Source organism: Cyprinus carpio, chromosome A18 (genome assembly GCF_018340385.1).
Source record: "Cyprinus carpio isolate SPL01 chromosome A18, ASM1834038v1, whole genome shotgun sequence".
Taxonomy (NCBI): Eukaryota; Metazoa; Chordata; class Actinopteri; order Cypriniformes; family Cyprinidae; genus Cyprinus; species Cyprinus carpio.
The window spans coordinates 25,829,108-25,850,382 of record NC_056589.1 but is presented as its reverse complement, the minus strand read 5'-3'; the positions used below and the strand labels follow the sequence as shown (position 1 = coordinate 25,850,382).

Below are 21,275 nucleotides of genomic sequence, written 5' to 3'. Positions count from 1 at the left end.
TAGGGTGAGTAAATTATAATTTTTATTTTTGGCTGAACTAGCCCTTAAATTTTGACATAAGCATCCTTACACCTTTGTTGCATCTTACTTTTAATTTGATTACGTATTTGATTTTACTTCTGTTGTATGTTTTTTGTTTGCACATATTTTCTAGGGTGTTTTGAAAATTAAAAAAAAAAAAAATTAAATTGAAAAAAAAAAAAAACTAAATATTGGGCTGTTCTTTCTGATATTTTGATATTCTTTTGACTGAATCAAAAGCATTCTGTTTTTCCAACAAAACAGGAGTTTGCATGGAATAGCAGATTGTCTTTGCAAAGTGTCTTTTTTAATCTAGATCAGAAAAGCAAGTTATTAAAAGTTAGCACAAAAATAAGATTTCCATTTCACAATTTCCACTGGTATGAGGGTAGAATATGGAAAATATTTTGTAATAAAGAGTTAAACCTAAAGTCAAGAGAAAGATTAAACAGATTTATTAAGATAAATCACCATTAACATTTTAATTCAATCAGGAATTCAATGTTCCAGGCTTCCAGAATCTGGAGGTAGGGTGAGAGCATAATCACTTCTTAACAAATTTTTTGCGTGCTGCGTTAGGATTTGTTCGTTGTCTTCCTCCTCCAGTCTGAGCGTCCCGCAGCTGTAAGCCGGCTGACCTGCTGTAGACATCGTGCTCGGAGAACGGAGAGCTGCCGGCCAGGTAATCAGGGTCAAACACATCAGTCTTCTGACGAGCCTTTTTAGACATTTTCTGCTGGGGGAAACGCTGATCGTCCACCAGGCGTGGGTTATTGGCATGTTTTCCTCCTTGTGGCAAAGGCAAAGAGTACTGCAGAGGACGAGAGAAGAAACAAACCATAAGTACATGATCACTAATATTGATTTATATGACACTACGCATTCAATGCCTTCCAAATACATAAACAGAACCAAATTTCTAATGCATTTAGCTCATATATATATATATATATATATATATATATATATATATATATAATATAACATTTACTGTTACAACATCCAAAGCATTACTCACTCTCTTCCCCTTTGGATTGAGCACTTTGGGATTCTTGGAAAAATGCATCTGCATGGTGCCGTCCTCGTTAATGCTGACAGCAACCTTCTTCAAGGTGTCATTCCCACAATGTGGACAGAAAGATTTGTTCATGTTTGTTGTTGACCTGAAAATATGAAAACAAGAAGAAGAAAAAAAAATAATTACAGTGACAAAGTTATTCCTGCACTGAAACTGTTATTATTTTCCCTGGTGAATCCATCGCTTACTTGAAGCAGGCGTGGCAGCGCAGAATGTAATTCCTGGTGTTTTTAATAAGCATGCCATTAACAGACAGCACATGCAGTCCAATCTGAATCAGAACATTCTGTCAGGAAAACAATAAGACGTTAGGTTTTTGTGAGGTAATGAACATAACTGACCACACTTGCTTAATGTGCAAGAAATATTTTCGCATTCTATCACTTGCTCACCAATGGATCAGTGAATGGGTGCCGTCAGAATGAGAGTCCAAACAGCTGATAAAAACATGACAATAACCCACACCACTCCAGTCCATCAGTTAACATTGTGAAGTGATAAGCTGCATACTTGTAAGAAACAAATCTGTCAAGACATTTTAATTCAAACCATTGCTCCCGTCTAAAATATGATTCCATAATGCATAATAATGCTTCATCCAGTGCAAAAGTCCACCCTCTTTCTGTCCTCTCATCAAAATCCACCAACATACTGTATTTGTTCAGAACAGTGGTTGTTTCAGATTTCTCTTCTGATTCAAATGTGAAGACTTTGTCACCGCAGAAAACAATATTATGGATTACAGACTCAAATTTTAGCTGGAACCAACGGTTTGAAGTTAAAAACGTCTAAATGACAGATTTGTTTCTCACAAACACGCAGCTTCTCACTTTACAAGCCATTAACTGCTGGACTGGAGTGGTGAGGATTATTGTGATGTTTTTATCAGCTGTTTGGACTCTCATTCTGACGGCACCCATTCACTGCAGAGCATCCTTTGCTGAGCCAAGTGATGGAATGCTACATTTCTCCAAATCTGTTCTGATGACGAAACAAACTCATCTACATCTCAGAAGACCCGAGAGTGAGTACATTTTCAAATTTTCATTTTTGGGTGAACTATTCCTTTAATTATTGGGAAAATATAATATTATAAAAACATGTTTTAATTGATTATTTCCATTATGTCTAAACAATGACAAGTACCTGCATGGCAAAGTCAGTGGTCACGCAGCCCACTCTGACGTCTGCTGTCGGTCCCAAGTTACCAGCATCCATCTGGACTTGCTTTATGTTGCTGGGAGTAATCCATCCTCCACCATCATCATCATCTTCCTCCTCCTCATCGCTGCTTTCTTCCTCTTCGTGCTGGTCTCCACCTGTGCCATCCTGTTCTTCAGATGCAGCCAGCTGACTGTCAGCGGACAGGTCAACAGACTCTAGTTTGTGTGTGACTGTGATGGCGTCTGCTGCCTAGAGAGAAGAAAAAATGTGATTTATTCTGGTCTAACGTGACTGTGGCAGCGGTTTGGAGGTGGTCAGATTCCTCACTAGCAGTTCCAGAAGGTCAGTCTCAATGCTGGGCAGAGGATTCCTCCAAAACTGAAAGGTGTTGAATTGTGAAGTATCAGGGTCTTGTGGCGTGTTTGTTGTAGGTGGGATCTGGACAGCTGTACCTTGTTTACCTGAAGACTTTTGAGGAAAGAAGCTGAAATTAAAAGGAGCCTTCAAGGTACATCTGCATTATTATTATTATTACACATTATCTGCTGTCTAAATATATTAACTTTTTCTATAAAAACATCTGTGTCAAACTGGAAAAAGCCTTTGAAATTAATTTTAACAACATTACTCACTTTATTTTAAGGTGTCCTTGTTACAGTGTAATTATACATTTAAGTACGGAGTAATATTAATTAACTACATGTACTTACTATATGGTTAGGGTTTGACTTAGTGTAACTTGCATGTAATTATGCATAATTAATTGTTATTATAAATAGTAAGTACATGTAACGTGTAACAATGACACCTTAAAATAAAGTGTTACCCATTACTCAAATACAATGCTTGCATTTGCAAGTAACGTCTTACTTTCGATGGGAAATGGAAACCAGCGACGCCAACAGGAGTCTCTGGATGTCTTTGTGTGCTGAATATTTGGACCTGAAACCCAAACAGAAAAGAGTGTTGAAAGCCAGAACAGACGTGAATGCATGTGAATTAAGATCCGAATTAATCAATTGATCATCAGTACCTTTGTCTCAGGTTCTTTCTTCAAGTGCTCAGTTCCCACATTCTCTGTTTCCAGCTGATAAGTCAGAGCCAGGACCTTGATGTCTGTCGCTGAGAGACTGGGATAGTCTCCTGTCTTTTTAGCAAATTCCGTAACTGTGTTTTCAAAGTAAATAAAAATTAATATGCATAAATCATCACCCATAACACACTCTCAGCATTCAACATGAGACGCTTTAGTAATAGTACGAGTTGTTATTACCAAATCGTACGTGCTCTGGAAACGGTTCTTTGAAATTGAGCTTGTATGGCAAAAAAGCCAAATTCCTTTTTGTCTGTTTATCCCGAATTTCATCAACAACATCCTTCAAGGTGTAAATATTCTTTCCAATTTCCTAAAAGTAAAACAAACAAACATGTGATGACAGATACAATGTCTGGTATTCATATTATATATATATACACATATATGGGTCAAAGACGAAAAAGTGTTTAAGCATAAAAAAAAAGTGTAATACTGCTTTAAACTGTTGTAGTTTTTCCCCCAAAAAATGCAAAAAGTTTTCTGTTTTATTTAATTGCAATTTTGTTTTTGTTTTTCTGAGCAAATAATAAACATCATACATTTTCCCCTGATTTACAGAAGACACCCAGTAAAATGTCATTCAGTGTAACAATCTTGTCCGGCATATTTACAACAAAAATCAATTTATGACATATTAAAAGACTAATTACTTTCACCCCAAATACTAACGAGTTGTAATTTTACATTTTTAACATCTGCCACTATCCTAGGTTTTGCCCATTTGTCAGTAAGAATTTTTTACTAATTTAAAACACAAAATTTAGTACGCTCCATTATTCTTTTAGATATTTTAATATGTGCATGTAATAATATAAAAACTTCACAATCACGGGAAGAAGGAGGCGGGAACCGGCGGACACTCAAATTAAAGCTTTAATAACAAAATAAACATTAAAATAGCGCGACAGCCCCTCACGGGCGACTGCCGCGCACAAACAAAAACCAAACACAAAATAAAACCCAGGCCTGGTCCTCTCTCGTCCTTCACTGTCGTCGCTCCTCTTTTATATCCTCCCAATCTCCTCCGTGGGACTCGAGACCGGTGAGTGGAGCAGGTGTCGCTCATTTCCCAATCACTCCACCGGCCTCGCTCCGTTCCCACGGCTCGCGGCCCCGCCCCACTCGTCACAGTGCACGTCAGAATAAGCATGTTGTTTGAATTTTTGCATAAATATTGTGTTACACTGAATGACAATGTAACATTATTTCAACCAAATTTTGACATTTTATTCTCCAAAAACTTATTTGAAACCTTAAAAGTAGACATTTTACTTAGATTTAATGTGCTTTCTATGGACACAATATCACTTTTGAACATTTCTTTTGATGCGGACATCTTAACGTCTTTGACCCATTTATCTATATATATATATATAATGCTGTTCAAAAGTTTGGGATCAGTAAGATTTCGAATGTGTTTTAAAGAAGTCTCTTCATTTATTTAACCAAAAACAGAGAAAAAAAAAACAGTAATATTGTAAAATATTATTACCAGTTAAAATAACAGTCTTCTATTTTAATATACTTTATTACTTACTTTAATATAATTAATTTCTGTGATGCAAAGGAGATTTTTCATCATCATTCCTCCAGTCTTGGAAGTCACATGATCCTTCAGAAATCATTCTAATATCCTGATTTATTATCAGAGTTTGTTTTTTTTTCAGGATTACTTGATGAATAAAGTTAAAAAGAACAACATTTATTTAAAATAGAAGTCTTTTTTAACAATACAAGTCTCTATTATCGCTTTTTATAAATTTAACACATTCTTGCTGAATAAAAGCATTCAATTCTTTCAAAAAAAAAGAAAAAGAAAAAAATATTACTGACCCAAACTTTTGTGTATATTGTTACCAAAGATTTCTATTTTGAGTAAATGCTGTTCTTTTTAACTTTTTATTCATTAGAGAATCCTGAAAAAAAGCATCACAGCTTCCAAAAAATATTAAGCAGCAAAATAGTTTCCAACACTGAAAATAAATATATATTATTATGATTTCTGAAGGATGTGACACTGACGACTGCAGTAATGATGCTGAAAATTCATCTTCAGTGCTTTTTAAAAATATTTCAAAGAATAACATAATAGAAAACCATTATTTTAATATATTTAATATTTTACATATATATAATTTAGATGTAAATACATATTTCTTAATTGTCCAACTGGAAGTCTACCATTCTCCATGATGAATGAAATGACGCACCATGGTAAAATACACCGAGAAGACAATACAATGGCACACTGTGCAAAAAACATGGCAGTACCATGATATTTTTTGTAATCAAGTAAGTTACACCACAATCGTGCCTAACTTACATACAATTAATCAATTATTTCCTCTAACTCCAGTAACTCCGCAGTACAGCACACGTGTCAGCTCTCTAACTCATCCTGCGTCACAGTCATAAAAACTCACATTTCGGGACAGCAGTGTTCAAAAACTGAGAAAGAGGCCAAAGTCATCAATAATAACTCACTTGCAGAGGTGCCAGTTTGATAAAAGCGCCAGCATCTGCCACAACATGCTCCACCATCGTCGCGACCATCTTGTCAGTGTGTAGCAGCGGCTGAGAGAGACGCGAGTTCTCGCGAGATGACGCTGTAGTAACTCTCGTTAGAATCACGTTATTTGTTGACGTTCTGGTGGGTGAAGATGGCGGCCCGCTGGAGCAGCGAGAATGTGGTGGTGGAGTTTCGAGATGCGCAGGTAAACACAGTCGCTACACCTAAAGGCATGCGTTAGTTGCGTTAGAAAAGTAGTTTCCACAAGCACCAGAGCAATAAACATGCACAGCTGCCATGTCAATACCTAGCGACGTCTATTAAGCTTTAAAGTGAATGACAGCTTTTGTTTACTAAGGTGTATTATGCTTAATATAATGCTTTTAGTTATTATTAGAATTAGAATAAACCTGTCGTCAAAAATAAAAACTTGAGAATTACTTGGGATATCTGTGGTTTAGTATAATGCTTTATATATAATGCAAATATATATTATTAGCATACATTGGCTTCAAAAAGTATTTGGACACACTTATAAAATGTCTGTACGTCATTGCATTCGATATAAACTATCAAACCAAGTGTCATTTATTTTAGAAAAGACAGCATAAGTACAGTTTGAGTGTAACTTTAAACATATTCTCCTGTTTTGTTTATAACTGCAACGTTACAGTGCAATTAATTTAGAAGGATGCAGAGAAAGTATACAAGTCTTTTTGTGTTGTGTACTGACAGACTTTTCTGTTTTCAGGCCACTGCGATGTCAGTGGACTGTCTCGGCCAGCACGCTGTCCTCTCTGGGTTTGTTCAGCCTCGGCTAATGCATCATCTTCATGTTGAATTATGAGCACACACTTACACGCTGCAGTTACATCCCATTTCATATCGCTTTTTAATTGTGTGAATGTCTTTCTGCATGCATCATTATGCACTTGTGAATGCTTTGAACAGGAGACGATTCTTATATGTTGTCAATTTGGAGACGCCGTCTGAAGCCCCACGCAAAATCAGCCGCCAGAGCAAATGGGACGTCGGGACAGTCCAGTGGAACCCGCACAAAACCCAGGCCCATTTATTTGCAGCATCCGTACGTAAAGAAGATATGATCTCCTGCTGATTCATGACAGTGTCATATTTATGCTTTCACATGTTTACGGAATATATATTTGTATGGCGCTTCATATATTTGGTAACACTTTACGATGAGTTAGTTAACTACATAACAAGAAGTAACAATGAAAATACTTTATCAATCTGAGTTAGTGGCTATCTGGTAAGTGTTTATTAATTTTTAATATTGTCATTCTACATTTTGTCATCTCCGCAGAGTAATCAGCGTGTCGACCTGTACGTCTGGCGTGATGGATCCGGTGAACCACATACGTCCTTGCAAGGCCACACACGTGTTATAAGGTAACACGGATGACGTCAAGCTGAAATGCTGCTTATGAAATCTGATGATTCTGCCTCATCCCAAAAATGACTAGAGCGAAAAAAGTTCAGACCTTTAGTTTCACGCCACATTTAAATTGTACTGTAGCCCAGCTCTAAACTGCAAAATTGTGCACAATTAAGCATTAAGATGTTATAAACATTGAAATTATGAGTTTCTGTAAAGCTCCTTTTGTGTTACAAAAGTGTATTGTGAAAAGTATTATAGAAATGATTTGGCTTGAATTGATCTGACATGAGAATGTAAATAATATGTCACACTGATGTATACATTCTCTGAAAGATGAATACATAAGCTTTCCATTGATGTATGGTATGTTAGGATCAGACAATATTTGGCTGAGATACAACTATTTAAAAATCTGGAATCTGAGGATGCAAAAAAATCTAAATACTGAAAAAAATCACCTTTAAAGTTGTCCAAATGAAGTTCTTAGCAATGCATATTACTAATCAAAAATTAAGTTTTGATATATTTACAGTAGGACATTTACAAAATATCTTCATGGAACATGATCTTTACTTAATATCCTAATGATTTTTAGCATAAAAGAAAAATCGATGATTTTGACCCATACAATGTATTTTTAGCTATTGCTTCAAATATACCCCAGCGACTTAAGACTGCTTTTGTGCTCCAGGGTCACATATATTCTAATATCACAAATAATTGTGATATAACTTTTCAGAGTGTTTTACTGTTAGTGATTTGGACTGGTCCTGGTTTGAACCGGAGTTTCTTGTCACGAGTTCTGTCGACACATACATCTACATATGGGACACAAGGTGAGCGCGGACAAAGAGTGTATGATAACAGTGATAACAGTTTTCCACCATGTTTTACGCCTTTTTCATAATTTCCAGGGACACTCGAAAGCCAACCGTGGCTCTGTCTGCTGTGGGTAAGTGCAAAAACCAGATATAACTTCTACAACATCTGTCTTTTTATTTATTGTTTTTATTTTGTCATGTTTCTCCTGTATAATAGCTGGAGCCTCTCAGGTGAAGTGGAACAGGCGGAATCACTATTGTTTGGCATCAAGTCATGATGGTGATGTCAGAATCTGGGACAAGAGGGTGATTGTTACTTGCTGCATTATGATTACGTAATCATCACTGGTATCGGTTATCAATTGATCAGCCTTTGTCTGCCTGTTAATCTGTCTGCTTACTGTTCTGTGCTTCAGAAACCCAACACTGCAGTGGAGTATGTAGCCGCCCACCTGTCAAAGATTCATGGTCTGGACTGGCACCCTGATAACGAGTACATCCTGGCTACTTCCAGTCAGGACAACTCTGTTCGGGTGATTAGAATCTCAATTATTGATCGTGTTGTTCACTGCAGTTGAACTTACACCTGATTCTTTGTCTGTATTGATTTACTCCAAAAGTTCTGGGACTACAGACAACCCCGGAAGTACCTTGATATCTTGTCATGTCAGGTGCCTGTGTGGAAGGCCAGATACACGGTACAGTTTGAACCATTATATAAATGTTCAGTTTAAGTATATATATATATATATATATATATATATATATATATATATATATATATATATATATTTTTTTTTTTTTTTTTTTTTCTTTTGTTGTATTGTTTATTGATGTTATGCAGTTTGGAATATTTATATTTTATTATGTTTTTGAAAGATATCACTTATGGTCATCACGTCTGCTTTTGTTTGATCAAAGATACAGTAAGACTGCGAAATATTAAAATTTAAAATAGATGTTTTCTATTTGAATATATTTTAAAATGTAATTTATTCCTGCAATGCAAAGCTGAATTTCCAGCATCATTACTCCAGTCTTCAGTGCCACATGATCCTTCAGAAATCATTCTAATACAGTACGCTGTTTTGCTGCTCAGGAAACATTTCGTTTTATAAATGTTGGAAACAGTTGTGCTGCTTAATATTTTTTTGGAAACACTGTTTAATAATAAAAACCATTAGTGATAATTAAGCACCAATCCTCAAATCAGCATATTAGAATGATTTCTGAAGGCTGGAGTAATGATGCTGAAAATACAGCTTTGATCACAGGAATAAATTATATTTTAAAACCTATTTAAATAGGAATCAGTTTCTTTAAATTGTAATAATATTTAACAATTTTTTACTCTTTGTGATCAAATGAGTACAGCCTTGGTGAGCATGAGAGCTTTCTTGCAAAAACTTTTTCCCCTTATACTTGCATCATTGAAATGTCATTTATAATTCCAGAAAACATGAATTAGCATATTATAAAATACTCACTGCATCCTCATCCTTTTCTTCTGTTCAGCCTTTCTCTAACGGCCTGGTTACAGTGATGGTTCCTCAGCTACGGAGAGAAAACAGCCTCCTCTTGTGGAGCACGCTGGAACTCAACAGTCCTGTTCACGCTTTCGTGGGCCACGATGATGTTGTACTCGAGTTTCAGTGGAGGCAGCAGAAAGAAGGTGAGAGGAGCAGCCAGTAGATGCTGATAATTCTGTAAACAAGTGCTTCATTTTAAAAAAACACAATCCATTCTGTATTTTAGGTTCCAAAGACTGCCAGCTGGTCACATGGTCCAGAGATCAAACCCTGAGGATATGGAGAGTAGATCCTCAGCTTCAGAAGGTGATGCTCATGAACTCAATCCTTTCAGTGCAGCTGGTGACTTTATGTTTGAGACTGATGAGCTTGTGTGATCTGTAGCTGTGCTGTGCCAATGACATCGTGGACGCGTTGATGGAGGGCTTGACTTTCACCACAGAGACGGAGAAAACACTGAGGTCCCAAGACTCTGAACCTCCGCTCAGCCCTGGATTCACAGCGGACGACTCGCAAGGTGAAAAAAAGGGAAGAGTTGCTCTGACAGGGATTTGATGCATTGTGGTTCATTCATTTAGTTATTTTGACTCAACTCATAATTGCTGAAGACGTAGCTGTGAGCACTGTGTGTCTGCTGGTCTTATCAATTTATATTTAAATGTTATTATTTAAATCTATTATATTTTATTTATTTGTGTTGTGTGGCTAAATAGAATATAAGAGAATAGAATAAACAAATAGAATTAAATAAATTAATTAAATAGAAATCTGCACAGGAAGTGGATTGGAATTGGTGGATTTTTATTAAATGAAAAAAAATATATATATATATTTTAAAATATATTTTAAAATATATTAAAATAGAACACAGTTCTTTTAATTGTAATCATATTTAATGATATTACAGTTTCTGCAGTCTCTGTGCACATAAGAGACTTCTATTAAAAACATTTAAAAAGATCATACCGACCCCAAACTTAAACATATACAGTAATTTGTGGATCTGAATTTGGTAGATTTTCCATAACTAATATTAAAAATGTATTTTGAATGAAAAATAATGCATTGAATATTTTATAATTATTACTGATTATTAAATCCTTTTGTTTATGCATTGAATATTCGTTCTTCATTTATGGTGATGTGTAAAAGTGGATGTTTCCGTCAGATCCTAGTTTTAATGAATGTAAATTACTGTCTGTTCACAGATCAGTTTGACGGCCCTCAGTCTGGCCTGTCGTCCAGCGGGAAGAATGACGTGCCAGGTTTGCCTCAGACTCTGCAGCAAGAGTTTTCTCTAGTCAACTTACAGATTCGCAACGTCAATGTGGAGGTCAGTCGCTGTGATTGCTGAAAATCGTCTGTTATGTGGAGTGTCATGTTGCAGAATTCTAATAAATGGGATGCAGTTATAACATAAATGTGACCCTGGACCACAAAACCATTCTAAAGTGTCCATTTTTCGAAATTGAGATTTATACATCATCTGAAATCTGAATAAATAAGCTTTTCATTGATGTATGGTTTATTAGGATTGGACAATATTTAGGCGAGATACAACTATTTGAAAATCTGGAATCTGAGGATGCAAAAAAATCTAAATACTGAGAAAATTGCCTTTGAATTTGTCCAAATGAATTCTTAACAATGCATATTACTAATCAAAAATTAAATTTTGATATATTTACGGTAGGAAATTTACAAAATATCTTCATGGAACATGATCTTTACTTAATATCCTAATGATTTTTGGCATAAAAGAAAAATCAATGATTTTGACCCAAGCAATGTTTTTTTGGCTATTGCTTCAAATATACCCCAGCACCTTAACACTTGTTTTGTGGTCCAGGGTCACAAATAAGACAGTGACATTATTGTTCTTGTAGATGGATGCCGTCAACCGCAGCTGCATCGTGTCGGCCGACTGCGGAGCCAACCGTGTCCGTCTCGTGGTGAAGTTTCCTGCCCAGTATCCCAACAATGCAGCGCCATCTTTCCAGTTCGTCTCTCCGACGAACATCTCGTCTTCCACAAAGACCAAAATACAGAAGGTTGAAACTCTAACACCCATCACGCTTGCCTTGAGATTTAGTCAGAGCTTTGAACGATGTCATGTTGAAACAGCCTCGTCTCTTTTGTAGATCCTGACAGATACGTCCCTTCAGAAGGTGAAGAGAAACCAGAACTGCTTAGAGCCATGTGTTCGACAGCTGGTGTCTTGCTTAGAGTCAGATGGAGTCATGGTGAGTTAACTTTACTTTTGTACTCATCATTTTGTTCAGACAGATTTATGATTAGTTTCCATGATGAGTTTTTAACTCACTGCTGTTGGATGTCCAGGAGGACAGTACGAACCCTTATGTGCTCACCAACCCGGTGACTCCAGCACTTCCTGCTTTCCCTCGAGTAAGCAATACTTACGGCTCGTACCAGGACTCCAACATCCCCTTCCCACGCACCTCAGGGGCACGCTTCTGTGGGACAGGTGGGCTGGGATATGACCCTTTTCTTCCATCTATGCATATACATTTTTGGTCCACTGTTTATTACTTGTATGCCAATCTGTTTGCCAGTATGCATGAAGTAGACATTAGTTGTGTCTGTAATATTAAATATGTAAAATATATATATATATATTCTACTGGTCACAGGTTTGAACTTTTGTGACACCACTTTTAAAGAAACCTCTTACACTCATCAAAGCTGTGTTTATTTGATCAAAGATACAGTAAGACAAGAATACTGTGAAATATTATTACAATTTAAAGAACAGGGTTCTATTTTAATATGTTTTAAAATGTAATTTATTATGAAATTACAATTTATAATGTTACAAACATTATTAAGCAGCAAAAAATTGTTTTATTAGAATGATTTCTGAAGGCTGGAGCAATGATACTGAAAATTCAGCTTGCATCACAGGAATAATATTTTAAAACATATCAAAATAAAAAAATTGTAAACACATTTCACAATACTACTGTACTACTTATTACCGTATTATTGATCAAATAAATTGAGCCATGATGAGCATAAGAGACTTTAAAAAAAATCTTAATTATTCCAAACTTTTGTTTTTTAATTTAAATCCAACACATAAATCTCAACTTAATTTGCTTATTAGGTTCCTTGGTTTATTTCACACGGCCCATAACTATGCATCGTACAGTCCCTCCGACCGAACCTACTCCCAGGTGAATATTCATTCCAGTTTGCATGCTTTATCTGAAACACGGAATGTTATGCTATATTATTATTTGAACACAGTGACAGACAGTTTAGCACGTGTCGTAAGATGAAGTCTGCGTGCGTGTGCAGGTCGCTGTCAGCTCTGTCAGCGTATCACAGCGGGGGAATGACGCCCATGAAAATGCGAACGGAGTCTCAGACCACCCTGAGGTTGTACAGCGGGAGCCCAACGCGCACAGACAAAGACCAAGTGTCCATATCATCTTTTTACTACAAAGAGCGGGTGAGACTCGTCACACAGGACTGAAATTAGTGCTGGCGGGAAGTTTGTTTAAGCACATTTATATTCAGCAGCCATGGTCAGGTGGTTAGGATTTGTCTATTCTATTCTATTCTATTCTATTCTATTCTATTCTATTCTATTCTATTCTATTCTTCTTGTTTTTGGGAGGGCTTTTGAAAGTGAAATGGCCTGTCTGCGGAAATGGTTATACATGATTTCTTAAATGGGTTTTACTTTTTTAACATGTTTCTCTACTTATTGTTCTGTTCTGAGTTGTTATTCTTGCTTTTCACATCACATCCCTCCATCCACCTGCTTATTCCACCGGTTCAAAAGCACCATTTTCACTGTTGTTCTCTGTGCTGTCTTTCTCCTGTTGAGTTTTGGTGGCATGTGTCCCTCACTCATGTTGCTGTGGTCTGTTTTATCCAATCAGAACCCCCTCTGTCTGCTCCCCGCCGGTGGTCTGTGCAGACTATTCATGAATGTCCGGTATTGACCCCTGCCCCTCCCTCACACTTATTCTGTCTTTCTCATCTACTTGTTTTGCTGCTTGTTATTTGCTGTCATACATTTCTTGTATGGCACATCACAGCTCTACATTTTGCCCTGTATTTTCTGCTTTGAAAAAAAATTCATTACTAATTTAGCAGTTGTTTACAGATCATTAAAAAGAAATTGCATGTATATGATGCTCCATGTAACACTGTAACCAATCAGTTTGTCACAAAAAAAATGTCAGCCAAAAATAGAAGAAAAAGAAAAAAAAAATGTGTGTGTGTGTATATATATATATATATAATGTACATATATGTATATATATATGTACATATATGTATATATATATGTACATATATGTATATATATATGTACATATATGTATATATATATGTACATATATGTATATATATATATATATATATATATATATATATATATATATATACACACACACACATATATCTATATAGATATAGTCTGGCATGACTTTAAGTAAATAAAAACATAAGTATATCAATAAATAAATATATGCGTAAATGAATAATTATTATTATTTTAGTGCTTTTTAATAACTTTTTGATTAAAGTTTTGTTAAATATTTTAATTTTAATTTTATGGCTGGTACTGAATATTTTAATAATTATAGACCCTAATGATATTTCAAATTATGCTTTAACTTCTGTCAATATTAGCAGTTTTTTAACATTTATTATAATAATTCAAGTTTTTTAGTGCATTTAACAAATATGAAGCATTTAGAGAAATGTATTTAATTTTATTTCAAATGATTTTTTTATTCAAATTTAATTAAGAAATTATTATAGTAATTCTAATGATAACAACACATGCATAATAATAATAATTGAATATATATGATGATTTATAATTATATTCTCGAAAGGGGTTTTCTCATACTGACAACCATAGGAATCATTTAGGATATGATTTATTGATTTATTTTGATCAGAAAGTGACTGATCCTGTTGGCTGTTATTATTACGGTGTTCAGAAATCCCGTCGCTGGAAAGGCAAGCGAGAGGGAGGAGACTACAGCAGCAGACCCATCAAACTGGCTGGCAAAGTCATCATCCAGGAAATCTCACGTCTGCTCCCTGTGCACAAAGCCCTCGGGGAAACATATGTGTATGTTGTGTTTTCTTAGATAGAAATGCATTCCTGGTCATATTCAGATGATATCTTTCTTGTTAGTAACAGCAATAACTCACAACATCGGCTTTTGTTCAAATGTCATCTTGATCCTCAGCATCTTTTTGTTTTTCTTCACCTTAGGCTCAATGTTAATGACACACAGGACACATGTCAGAAGAATGGGGCGGCGGCCTTAGCAGTGGGCCGCAGGGATTTAGCAAAGGTACTGTATGTGATATCAGCCAAATGTTTGGAATAATTAAGATTTTTGTAATGTTTGCACCAGAACAACCACAAAATATACACTGTTTAGAAAGTATAACAAGAAGATTTAAACATTATATGTGACCCTGGAGCACAAAAGCAGTCTTAAGTCACAGGGGCATATTTGAAGCAATAGGCAAAAATACATTGTATGGGTCAAAATTATTGATTTTTCTTTTATGCCAAAAATCATTAGGACATTAAGTAAAAATCATGTTCCATGAAGATATTTTGTAAATTTCCTACCGTAATTATATCAAAACTTAATTTTTGATTAGTAATATGCATTGCTAATGACTTCTTTCTGACAACTTTAAAGGTGATTTTCTCAATATCTACATTTTTTTGCACCCTCAGATTCTAGAATTTCAAATAGTTGTATCTCAGCTAAATATTGCCCCATCCTAATAAAGCATACATAAATGGAAAGCTTATTTATTCAGCTGATTCAGATGATGTATAAATCTCAATTTTGGTAAATTGACACTTAAGACTGGTTTTGTGGTCCAGGGTCACATATGTGTTACATGAAAGTATTGTGATAAAATCGCCTTTTAATATACTGTACTACCGTTCAGAGGTTTGGGCTTGGTAGGATTTTTGTAAAAGAAGTGTCGTATGCTCACCAAGGCTGCATTTTTTTTTTATCAAAAATATAGTAAAATTAGAAATATTGTGAAATATTATTACAATTTAAAATAACTTTTTTATTATTTTAATATATTTTAAAATGTAATTTATTGCTGTGATCAAAGCTGAATTTTCAGCATCATTACTCCAGTCTTCAGTGTCACACGATCCTTCAGAAATCATTCTAATATGCTAATTTGATGCTCAAGAAACATTTCTTATTATTATCAATGTTGAAATCAGTTGTGTTGCTTAATACCTTTTTACAAAACCGGTAAGTTTGCCGTTTTAAAGAAATTAATACTTTTAGTAAGCAAGGATGCTTTAAATCTCAGTAAAGATATTTTCAAATAAATGCTGTTGCTTCAAACTTTGTATGCATCAGAGAATCTTGAAAAAAATAAATCATGGTTTCTACAAATATTTTAATGGCAAAAAGCTGTTTTCAACATTGATAATAATAATTTAAAAATTCAGCTTTGCATCACAGGAATTAATTGCATTTGAAGATATATTCAAATAAAAAACAGTTATTGTAAATTGTAATAATATTTCACAGTGTTACTGATTTTACTGTATTTTTAATCAAATATATGCAGCCTTGACGAGCATAAGAGACTTCTTAATTAAAAAACATGAATAACTCTTGATTATTTCGACCTGTAGTGTATGTGTTAGCATGATTTATGACAGCTTTTTCCATTTCTCCATGATCTGTCTGTAGGTATGGGCGCTCGCCTCGGCAGCCACAAATCTTGACCTCAGTCCCGATCCTGACCCTGATGCTGGAACTCCCTGGGCCAAACATCCATTTGGGCGACACCTGCTGGAGACATTGTGAGTTGCAGCTTGTAAACTGGCGACACCAGCACATGTGCATTAATTTATAAAGCAGTCTTGGTTTTCACATGATCTTTGACTTTGTCTCTTTCCTCCGCAGGCTTGAACACTACAGTCAGATGAGTGATGTTCAGAGTCTGGCCATGTTGTGTAGTGTGTTCAGAGGTCATGGCAGCCCTCAGGAATATTTCACTCTATACGGACACCAGCAACCTCGAGCGGCGAACTTCACGCCCCACCACTCCCGCTACGTATGTTTGGAAACCATTTATCAATGCTTGAATTCTGTAGGAATTAATTGTGTCTTACAGTTGAAATTAGCATCAGTTGTGTATTTCTTTCTTAAATGTGTGGGAAGCATTCCTGTGTATCAGAGAGGTTGTTTTCAGCTTAATATCTGTGACCTGCATCTGTGTTTATATGTTTGCTTTTGTGTTATTAATGCTCCTTTAGCCCAGTTTCACCTCTAGTTCTGTCACATCTGGATCGTGTTCAAGTACCTCAGACTCTGCAAATACTCCGTGGAACATGGGTGAGAGATCATGAGTTTAGTCGTAGATTACATTTCAGTGCTAAGTGTTCATGAAAGAAGCAAAGGCTACATTATGTGTAGTTCTGTCACACCAATTTCTTCCCTCTTGTCTGGCTTTGTGACACAACCTGTATGTTTGACTACTACTGTTGGTTGGTTTGATGATTATTGATTGACAGAAATGTTTATAATATTAGGAAAAAAATATTTTTAATTTGTTTAATTAGTAAAATTTAATTCGTTTTTCATAATAATGAAGATAACGACAATAATAAAGATAATAATTGTTGTTATTTTATTATTTATATATAATCATAATAATATTTTTTTATTATTTGCCATGTGATTAATAGAAAATAATATAAATTAGTTCATATTACATTTCAGATTATGATGATTATTAGTATTATGTGTGTAAGCAAAAGAAAAATCATTATAGTAGGATTAGTATTATTATTGTTATATTAAAAATATTATTATTATTAGTGGTATTAGTAAGTAGTATTATTTTAATAATATTGTAATATAATAAACGTTTATACTATTAATATTTATATTTATAAATAAAACAACAGCAATAATAATTATTTAATAACATATATAATAATTATTATTAACTATATACTAATTATTATATAATATAATAATAATAATAATCTGTAAACTATTATTACTATAAATTTACTTATTACCTATAAATTACATTAATATTGTTTTCAGAATGAATGACTATATTAATACCCAAACTGTTACATTCACACAAGATATAATATAAAGAGATATTTTTTTAGATGTTTTAAATAAAATCCACCAATTGCAGATCCCAGTTGTTCATGTTTGTTTTTCTCTTACAGTTGCATGTGTTCTTTTTTTAACTAATTCAAATGAAGTGTACCAAAATGATTCCACATCATGACAAAAAGTTTTATTTATGAATCGTAATCGAACTGTTAGAGCAAACTTTCTGATCATTGTTGTCAAATGTTACTGTTTTGTCTCTCAGGTGGACGTGAGTCAGAACATGCTCCTCCCTGGGGAGAATCATCTCCGGATGACTATCGCTATGCAAACCAGATATACACCGACCCCCGAGAACGAGAAAAAGAACAACACGACATGAACAAACGGTGAATGTCCCGTTCAACCAATGATCACATAAACACTGCACCTCTAAACTCTAAAGACTTCCTTCTGATCCACAGATTACTGGACCCCTCCAACTCCTGGCAATTCGACGACTTCAAGAAGTGCTACGGTGAGATCCTGCACCGATGGGGCATGAAGGACAAGAGGGCAGAGGTGCTCAAATTTGTCTCCTGCCCTCCAGAGCCACACAAAGGCATAGGTAAGTTAAAGAAACAGGGTTCCAAACAACTATCAGACCGTCACAGGAAATGGTATCATCTCATTAAATCATGCAAAAGGTGTGTTTACTGTACTCCACTTATAAGAGAGTGTAGAAGTAGATATGTGCATCCTGTATTGTTGCTAAAGCACTTGTGTGAGATATAAAGTTGTTTCAATTGTTGGTGAAACTACTGTTCTAGACAGTTCTATAAAAGCTTCTGGTTATTTTCTTAGTGACATAATTCCTGAAAAAAAATAAAATAAATAAATAAAAAAAAAAAAAAAAAAAAAATTTTATATATATATATATATATATATGTATATATATATGTGTATATATATATGTGTGTAATATATATACCTGAACTGTAACAAGAAAAAATATTGTTTTAGTTATTTTTATTATTATTATTCGGTGTGTAATTAATTTAATTAATAAGCAAATTATTAGACGATTATTGTTATTTATAAATAATAAGAATTATTATTATTATTATATTAATAATTATATTATAGTTTAATAACTATAACAGTATATAATAATTGGTGTTTCGTTTCTAATAGTTTAATTATTATGCTGGTCTGCACAAAAATATGAAGCACAACTATTTTCAACATGATCTAATAATAATAATTGGTGTGTAATTAATACAATTTTCAGATGTAACTTAAATAATATTATTATTAATTATTGTTATTATACTAATTATTTATTTTATTTAATTTATAAGCAATTATGTAATTGCTTATTTGTTATTTGATTAATTATAATTATTAATATAATAATAATTTAATTAGTAATAATTGTTGTTTTATTATTTATAATATTTATATTAATTTTTATTTAAAAAAATACTAAGCATCACAACTGTTTTCAACACAGATAATAAAAAGAAATGTTTCTTGAGCAGCAAATCATGTAACATAAAATACTTTTTAAACTATACATTTAACATTTATTCTGGTGTAGACTTCCTATGTTTGTTTGTTTTTAATTAAGGAATGAGTTAAAACTATTTTCTGTGATAATGGATAAGAATTCCTTTGAGGAGCAAAGCATCGGTCTCACATTTCTAGAATGTCAGTCAATGTTTAACTCTTGAACAAATGTTTAACACTCACACTTATGAGCCTGCATCATGTCTTTGCTCTTATATGTAGAGTTTGGCGTTTACTGCTGCCACTGTCGCAGTCAGGCCCGCGGCACCCAGTGTGCCGTCTGCAAGCGCTTCACCTTCCAGTGTGCCATCTGTCACGTGGCCGTACGCGGCTCTTCTAACTTCTGCCTGAGCTGCGGCCACGGGGGACACACCAGTCACATGATGGACTGGTTTCGCTCACAAGAGGTCTGTCCCACCGGCTGCGGGTGCCACTGCCTCCTGCAAAGCACTTTCTGAACATTACAAACAACAAAAACTTCAAGATATGCCTCAAAACTCTCAGTACTGTAGCAACTCCTCGGTGGAGAGACGTTGAGGAACACCAGCGTCATTCAGGATGGACAAGTGTACAGTAATGTTCTAATGAGGAGCTGCAAATATCAAACTTATAATAGGTCAAACCAGCCGAGTTAGTAAGTGATTTTTTTTTACAGTGCTGTTTTTTGCACTTTTATACCTGTTGATTTGAGTAGAGCATGTATTTGCTCTGTAAGGTGCCGTGGAAATTGATCTGTGAAAGGGGAAAAGGGAAAAGTTGCTGACTTTTATGGTTATGAAACAAAAAATATTTTTTCAAACGTATGTATTGATCGCTCTTTTCAGTTGAAAAGAAGCTTTACAAAGTTTTGTTTCCCTTCAGAAGAGAATTGTTGTATGCTTTGAAGGATTAACATGTATGGTACGTGTGCCATAAAAATATTAATAAATTGTACAATACCGTGATTATTGCTTCATACGCCGCTTTATTGTTGCTGGAAACATTTATTTTAAACTCTGTTTTATGAAATGTGCTCATAAAAGTGTATTAACTGTCATCACTACCTCATATTGCACATTACATTTTCTAACTGAACGAATAAAGCTAGTAAGATTGTAACAAACTTGTTTACTATGAATTTCTGTACTGATTATTGTCAACAGCAATGTTATTATTATTATTCTGTAAAACCCAAAAGTCAAATGACACTAATGAGAGAAAGTATTCATCTTAAAGGAGTTTTCCTCTTGCTTTGAGGATTTTTTTTTTTCCTTTCTTTTGTTGTAAAGCATGTCTTAAAAGGTAAGGACCTGCGTTTGCCGTCTTGAAAGGCACTTATGAATGTTTTTTGCTCATGCAAGAACGCTCTCATCATTATTCCCTTCATTCAGCACAGAGGAGACTTTTTTATTATGCTGTCTTGTGTTTCTTATTCATGCTCGCTCTTATTGATGTCAGCTTGTTTAGTGTGTGTGAAGTGGATTAATAAGGACTCTGTCATTGATTTGCAGTTAGTGAGGCAGCTGACCTGCCTGCGACCCTTTTCATGCATAACTATTTCCATAATACTGCGGTACAGCAATATTAAACCTCAGGAAGGACAAAGCATTAAGATAATACAGTTATCTAGACACGTGCATATTGCATGGGAATAGACTATATAAACTTTTACCATTATTTGGAAACTCTGTTTAATATTTTCACAGTATGTACGATGATGTACATTAAGAGTTTCAGACTGGATTCATAATATCATCCACTCAGAATGTTTATTTTCAAATGAAATAAACCCAGAACATTTGCGAGTGTAATCATAAATAAAAGCAAAGCTGGAATGTTGACATTTCTGTGCAGAGGGAGGGAAAGACGCTACAATGTATTTTCTCACAGTGCAAATATCGACCGTACTTACAGGATGCATTTAATATAACAATATAAATGCTAAACAGTAAAGAGTAAATCACAAACTACGAAAAATCTGCACAATAAAAAACCAAAACAT

At 34.6% G+C, this 21,275-nt stretch overlaps 2 protein-coding genes across 4 annotated transcripts; one reads left to right on the top strand and one right to left on the bottom strand.

Moving 5' to 3' along the window:
- Positions 1-453: 453 nt before the first annotated feature.
- Positions 454-5,962, bottom strand: nob1 (NIN1 (RPN12) binding protein 1 homolog). The gene is made up of 9 exons (XM_042775655.1): positions 5,844-5,962; positions 3,537-3,669; positions 3,297-3,430; positions 3,134-3,205; positions 2,591-2,731; positions 2,246-2,512; positions 1,288-1,385; positions 1,040-1,184; positions 454-832 (listed from the first exon to the last, which is right to left on the bottom strand). Exons 1-9 carry the CDS (start codon positions 5,910-5,912, stop codon positions 566-568), a joined length of 1,326 nt encoding a protein of 441 aa, XP_042631589.1. The 5' UTR covers positions 5,913-5,962; the 3' UTR covers positions 454-565.
- Positions 5,937-20,238, top strand: LOC109109508 (GATOR complex protein WDR59-like). 3 transcript variants are annotated; one of them, XM_042775653.1, is made up of 27 exons: positions 5,937-6,073; positions 6,620-6,669; positions 6,820-6,955; positions 7,196-7,281; positions 8,026-8,106; positions 8,185-8,222; positions 8,309-8,397; positions 8,508-8,624; positions 8,712-8,789; positions 9,607-9,763; positions 9,847-9,926; positions 10,005-10,137; positions 10,829-10,953; positions 11,507-11,671; positions 11,762-11,863; positions 11,961-12,105; positions 12,745-12,814; positions 12,939-13,091; positions 13,527-13,584; positions 14,603-14,736; positions 14,884-14,965; positions 16,361-16,473; positions 16,577-16,727; positions 16,930-17,008; positions 18,012-18,135; positions 18,211-18,353; positions 19,517-20,238. In XM_042775653.1, the coding sequence occupies exons 1-27, from the start codon at positions 6,020-6,022 to the stop codon at positions 19,750-19,752; spliced, it is 2,979 nt and encodes a 992-aa protein (XP_042631587.1). In that variant the 5' UTR covers positions 5,937-6,019; the 3' UTR covers positions 19,753-20,238. The 3 variants fall into 3 exon arrangements, 2 of the variants coding, with proteins under 2 accessions (XP_042631587.1, XP_042631586.1); XM_042775652.1 differs by lacking the exon at positions 13,527-13,584 and having other exon boundaries at positions 12,939-13,092; XR_006162506.1 differs by lacking the exons at positions 18,012-18,135; positions 18,211-18,353; positions 19,517-20,238 and having other exon boundaries at positions 12,939-13,092; positions 13,529-13,584.
- Positions 20,239-21,275: the final 1,037 nt, after the last annotated feature.